Raw genomic sequence first — 6,801 nt, forward strand, 5'->3', positions numbered from 1 at the left:
CGGTTCTCTATGAGCGGGAACTCAGGCTTGGAGCACTTGAGGTGCCGACTTTGTGGGCGAGGTTCCCGACCCGCCTGCGAGTTGCGAGGCGGGGGTGATTTTTCTTTCCCTTCGGCCTAGGGATGAGGCCTGGCTGTTAGGGGGGTTCTGGAGTTAGGAGGCTTCTCCTCGGTGAGGGCATCCACCCTGAGGGGAAGCCTTAACCGGCTTCGGAGCAGGGTGCCGAGGTGGAAGCAGTGACTGGTTCAGGGGCAGTTGGGGGAACTATTGCTGATAGTGATGCTGAGAGAGGTGGTGCAGTACTTGGTGTTGCTGGAATTGTTGCATTTGGGCTTGCATTGCCTGTATGCACTGCATCAGGTTGTCAAATTGGTTCTGGCGGGTCGCCGGGGGGACAATAGTTGGTTCAGCAAAAGTTGTTTCAATAGGGAGTGGAAGGGGGATGCTCATGGCAGGAAGATTTACGGGTGCCACTGTTTGTGGCGCATTCAAGCTGGGGATCCCATCCACCGAAAGGGGGATGGTGAACTGTCCAATGCACACCACGAGGGCTTGGAGTTGTTCCCCGGTGGTGTTCATCTCTGAGCCACGTCCAACATTGCTGGAAGAAGCCATGAGTGTTGGGGTTTTTGGAAAAATAAGAGGTTATGAGGGTTTTAGAGGGAGGATTTTAGAAGCGTTCCCACAGACAATGCCAATTGATGGTGCGCAATCCAGCCGGTCTTAGCAGTCAACGACTTTGCCTCTGAACGGAGCTACAGGGAACCTAAAACGGAGAGGATGAAGAAACTCCAGGGGGAACCCGGTGAGATTGCTCCGAAGCTCAAGTTAGTATTCTCTCAAAGGCAAGATAAACCAGATGGCACAAAGTTCACATACCTTGTTCTTGGGGGGTAGGGAGCCTTTTATAACCACTTCGTGCACTCACTCTGAGGCTTTTGTCAGGTCGGGTATGATTATTTCTGTGCTTTTGCCAGTTTGGGCGTCATCCCCTCTACTAGGATAGAACCGCCACTGCTCCTTGTCGGAGCCGTCTCTACAACTGGAGATGGCGGGGGCAGGTGGCGGTGGCAGGTGGCCGTTGGAATGCGACTGCCAAGCGTCAGATTCCAAGTCAGTTAGTTGCGCCGCCCCTGGATACGGACTCCTTCGGTGTCAGGTACGGTTTGTTCAGTTCGGTGTCCTAGGGGTGAAGTGCTGAAGTGGTGCGGGAGGCGAAGTCTTGAGTTCGGAGAGGTGTGGCCCGAACTGCCATGGGGCAGGCCAGTTCGGGTTGTTGCCCTTTTGTGTTCACAAGGCTTGGGGCCTAAGGGAGAGCTCAGGCTTCGTACTAGGAGTTCAGGCTCCTTGTGGAGAGTTCGGACCGCTGGTTCCTCCCTTCGGAGCTCGTGCCTTGGCGAACTGTTGCCTTTACCACGTGTTGAGTGATTACGAGGTCAAGCCAAATCTCCCTTCATCAAGTATCATGATCAATATTTTGTGTTATTTGTATTAGATTTCTATTAACTGATTACCTAAAATGCTGTTGCATCAGATGTTGGAGATCGTCCATCGGCTAGGTTTGGTGTCTTTCATCTTGGAGTACTAAAGCATATACTTGTCATATGTTTGGTAATGGTTCCATTCCCAAAATGTTGTATCGGACATTACTAAATCTATCATCTAGTCCCATAAGGAACTGGTATACTCGCTCGCGTTCTCGCTCAACAAGGAACTCTTTTGAAAATTTACACGTACATAGGCCACAGATGCAAGCTCGTCCCATAGGCTCTTCATTTTTGTGAAGTGCACGGTGACAAAAAGATTGTACTGTTTAAGAGAGTTCAATTCCATGTTCAGGTGAAAGATTCGAGGAGCATTGCTCTGAGAATACCTTTTGTCTTCAAGATCTTTCCATATGTCCCTTGCACTACCGATGTAGGCCACACTATCGTGTAGATCGCGCACAAGGGCAATGTAAATCCATGAGATTACAAAAGAGTTGCAGCGTTTCCAGGCTCATTGCTCCATTGGTTTGCTCGAGTCAGGCTTTTCAATTGATCCATCTGCAAAACCGACTTTGACTTGGCCCATAGAGCATACAACATTGCTTTGCGCCAAGTTGCATAATTATCGCCATTGGGAGGAGGCGAGTGATGGAAGGGTGGTTGTAGAATCGGTGAAGTCTTATCTCCTACGGAGGTGAAAGGCAATCTTATGGTGGGAGGAAGCTGGTAAACCCACCCTGTTTTATGAATTGTTAAGATATAGTAACTTCCATCTTCTACTGCTTTCGTTCTGTATTCCTTGGTGCAAGCTTAGTGCTGCTGCCCAGGACCCGCCATTGCAGTAGTTCTTCCAGAGGAATCGGCAGGAGAAAATATGCTGCCACTGCTCCTGAACCTGGGTGGCCTCAAAGCATACAACTGCCGAAATGGACCTACGACTTGATAGAAGAGAGACCGTCGAAATGGAGATTTTTCACCTTTCAATGCCACGCCTCTGCATATGCTTCATCAGCCTGAGTGTCGAACCAGACAAAAACCATCACCTCTCCTGCCTTGGCCTTCTTCACTTTCTTGTCCTCCATTTGGGTGAACTGTATACAACCAAGGATCTCTAACAACATTTGAAAGGGTTTGACTGTGGGTGTCACCGAAATGGTGCGTGGAGACGAAAAGGAGATGGGAACAGAGAGAGAGAGAGAGAGAGAGAGAGAGTGGAAGAGGAAGACGGAGTAGATTTAGGCAATTTGTTAGAAAGGATCTTTTAGCAAATTTTGAAAAACATATCAGTCACGTGATGTCAATGTGACAGAAAGTTGACTACTCAGAAGGTTTTAGACAATTGTAAGACAATTTGAGTACTTTTAAGACAATTTAGTTAGTCAATTAACTAAACCATTTAATAAATTTGCCCATTACCTATATCTATATAAAAATCAGAGAATTGAATCGATTAAATGATTGATTCAGTTCGGTTGTGGTTCAATAAATCTAAAAAAAATCAAAGGACAGGTTCAGTTTGAGAAATTTCTCTACAGTTAATAACTGCAGAATACTTCTCTTAGGGGGTGGTCTCATCATCCTCCCTCGGAATAATACGTCCCAATTACTGCTGTTGCAGTTCATTCAAAATGCTTCTTCAAACCTCCATAGAAGGCCACTTCAACGAATTCTTCCTGATCCAACATCCATGTTAGTGTGTTAGCCTGTTAGGAACGCTTTATATGTACAAAAAGGAGGCAACAGTGTAACTTTCCCCAAATTTCCATCTTTATCCTCAATGACCCTTGGACCCATAAACCACAATGAAGTTGGAAGTTTCCTTCACATTGTACAAGGTCGTCCTGCTGCCACCTCACATTGCCACAGAGGATTATATTAGATTTGGTTCGAGTCCTCAGATAACAAGACATGCAAGCTTTTCTTGCCTGGTTTGTTGTTTGGCTTTGGATTGTCTATTGGATCCAAAGTGGGTAGAAACCTTCTGATAAACAATGGTGGAGTCCAGTGTGTATATTCGAAGAGCAAGGGAGTTAACAGTAGGGGTCTTGGCTGCAGCAGATAGGGATGACCAATACCACCAATCATTCTTCAAGTACTCTGTCTTAATCATGTCCTCGACTATGATAGTTGCTTGAACCATCTGCAAGAATAAATCAATATTTTGTTCAAACTTCATTCAACTCTTGAGAAACTAAGAAGAGAAGAAAAATGAATTACAAATAATTGTCCAATGGGTCTCACCTAGCACATACATGGTGATAAGCAAACCTGGAAAATCACATTCTATGGATGATAAGATGTAAGTGGTAAATGGTGTGCAAGAGAAGCTTGGATTCTTGCATCCATCAACTCAATTGAGTTGATGCACGATCCAGCTGTGTCCCTAGGGTGGACCCACTGAATGTCATGCCCCGTCTACATGAATGTGAGCCATGTCTGACCACGTTACATGTATGGATGTACTGAGGTGGATTCCATCTCGAATACTACCCTCATATATAAATATTGCTATGCATACATACATTTTAGTCATCATTTCTCGTCAACACCAACTACTTTTCTTAGTAAATGTGCAGGCAGAGTAACAGAGTAACGTTGGATGGATAGGCCATTTTAGTTACAGATCAAAAATTGAAAATAGCAAATATGTCTATAAAATCTGATGAGCAATTTAAAATCCAGTTGCATAATAAATTATGGAACACCAAATAAAGGAAAGAATTCAATTTACCTCAAATATGGACTCTGCAGACTTAACATATGCACGCCAGGCACATCTCTTTGCTAATTGCCCTTTTGATGGTCTCAGGGCCTCTTCGGGAAGAGCAGCATCCATGTCAAGTAAGTTAATTTTGAGGCGTCTTAAAATTTGAGAAACTTTTCCCATCAATGGTCTCAATGAAGACTCAGGAACCATGCAGCAGTGACCAACCTCCAGATCTGCAGTTCTATTATCTAAACAAGATAGAGAATCTCTATGATTCATACATTCATATGTGGGTCCTACAGTTTTTAGTGACTCACTGATGCCAATGGCAGCAAAACCTTTGGGAAGATCGTATACACCATCATTATGGTTCACAATGTCTGCAATGCCATTCTCTTGTGAAAACACTAGCCGTTTTACTGCAGGCTTGGCACCTGGATCAGCTTCATCTTTTTGGATAGGGACTAACATTAATGTAGGACCACTAAGATAAGGAGAAGTTGATGAGACTAACAAAGGAACCCCATTTGAACCAATAAGTCCTATTTCTTGCACCAGATCCTTGTTAGAATTTCTAGTGACAAACTTACTACTGATTTCATCGATATTATATGGGCATGCTACTCCCTTCTGAAATTTAATCAACCTAGAATTGATTTCAAACTTCCTACTCTTTGATAGCTCAGATATGTCTACTTCCTCATTGCACTCCTGACGTGTCCCCTTCCCTTTATAGAGATCATTTTCCTTGTTGCTAGCATGGGCGAATGATCCTGAGCTGCACTTTCCATCATTATGCACTTCAAGTTCCACAACAGTGAAAAAGGTCTGGTGACACAGTAGGCAATGATGTCTAGATGGCCATTCAGGTTCAAGGCACTCACATCTGTACATTCTCTCCTCATAAGCTACTTTTGCTCTCCTCCCACGCTTCTTGGGCATGTCACAAGTTTCTAGCTCCAAGCAAGGACCATACTTCTTCTCCAGTATGTTAGCAGTCCTAGTGACAAGACAATCAGTAATCTCCACTTTTTCACAATCCAAGGACTTTGATGAGGTCAAATGAATCTCATCCTGTACAGGATTTCTAGACTGTCGGGAGCCATGAGGTCTTGATCTCTTCCATTGTATAATGGATTCTTTCAGCTCTCTTCCTCTTGGATCACTGGCTTTTAACCACCCAATAAGTTCTTGAATTTCAGCACCAGATGGCGCAAAGTTCACATACCTCGTTGTTGGGGGTAGGGAGCCTTTTATAACCACTTCGTGCACTCACTCCGAGGCCTCTGTCAGGTCGGGTATGATTATCTCTGTTTCTGCCAGTTCGGGTGTCATCCTTTCTGCTAGGACAGAACCGCCACTGCTCCTTGTCGGAGCCGCCTCTGTAACTGGAGATGGCGGTGTCAGGTGGCCGTGGCAGGTGGCCGTTTGAAGTGCGGCCGTCGAGTCAGATCCCAAGTCAGTCAGGTGCACTACCCCTGGGTACGAACTTCCTTGGTGTCAGGCGTGGTACGGTTTGGCGTCCTGGAGGCGAAGTCTTGGAGTGGTGAGTGAGGTGAAGTCTTGAGTTCGGAGGTATGTCCTGTACTGCCATATTGTAGGCCAGGTTAGTGAGGTGAGTCCCGTGCTGCTATAAGGCAGGCCAGTTCGGTGAGGTGTGTCCTGAACTACTATAAGGCAGGCCTGTTCGGCGAGGTGTGTCCCGAACTGCTATAAGGCAGGCCAGTTCGGCGAGGTGTGTCCCAAACTGCTATAAGGCAGGCCAGTTCGGGTTTCTGTCCCTTGAGTGGCTTGGGGCCTAAGGGAGAGTTTGGGCTCCTAGTAGGGAGTTCGAATTGTTGGTAGGGGAGTTCGGTCCGCTGTTAGATCCTCCCCTTAGTGCTCGCGCTTTAGGCATATTTTTGTGCCGATCTGTCGTCTTTGCCACGTGTCACGTAACTGACAGACGTGGCGGCGCACGCTCATTTTAAATTTCAAAAAAGCGCGCCGCTGGGAGACGTGACAACAGGTCTTTTGAGTTTTGAAAAGAGCGCGCCGCTGCCATTTTGAAAGGTTAGGAGATGTGCGCTGACAGTTGTCAGTTACAGAAAGACGTGCACTGGCACTTGTTAGTTACAGAAAGACGTGCGCCGACGCACCATCAGTTTTAGAAAGACGTGCGCCAATCACGTCTCAGTCTCAGGGGACGTGCGGTCAGCACGAACGCAGGCCGTCGGATTGGCTCTGATCTGCATTGTTGGTTCTCGGTTACTGTGGCTATAAATAGTAGGGGACCCCAGTCGTTTTGTCACTTCTGTGACTTGCTTCTTGAGCTCGCGTTCAGGCTTTTCAATTCGCGTCTAGGCTTGTTATTTCGCCTTCAAGTTTTTGGCTTGTTCCAGTTTCGAGCTCATATGCCCCCCCGAGCGCTCTCTTTACTTTATAGGGCCCTTCCCAATTTGGTCCAAGTTTGCCCACGCCGGGTTCGGGCACCATAATCTTGTGGTGAACCAGGTCGTCGACTCGAAAGCTTCGCTGCTTTACTCTGGCGTTGTAGTACCGAGCTACCTGCTACTGGTAGGCCGCTGTCCGGATGTGCGCGAGGTCTCTTACCTCATCCAGTAGGTC

At 46.5% G+C, this 6,801-nt stretch overlaps 1 protein-coding gene across 1 annotated transcript; it reads right to left on the reverse strand.

Moving 5' to 3' along the window:
* Nucleotides 1–2,908: 2,908 nt before the first annotated feature.
* LOC148853942 (methyl-CpG-binding domain-containing protein 9-like) lies at nt 2,909–5,457 on the reverse strand. The gene is made up of 2 exons (XM_088982075.1): nt 4,219–5,457; nt 2,909–3,627 (listed from the first exon to the last, which is right to left on the reverse strand). Exons 1-2 carry the CDS (start codon nt 5,134–5,136, stop codon nt 3,382–3,384), a joined length of 1,164 nt encoding a protein of 387 aa, XP_088838201.1. The 5' UTR covers nt 5,137–5,457; the 3' UTR covers nt 2,909–3,381.
* Nucleotides 5,458–6,801: the final 1,344 nt, after the last annotated feature.

Source organism: Nelumbo lutea, chromosome 4 (genome assembly GCF_056320005.1).
Source record: "Nelumbo lutea isolate HS-2025 chromosome 4, American lotus-T2T, whole genome shotgun sequence".
In the NCBI taxonomy this organism is placed as follows: Eukaryota; Viridiplantae; Streptophyta; class Magnoliopsida; order Proteales; family Nelumbonaceae; genus Nelumbo; species Nelumbo lutea.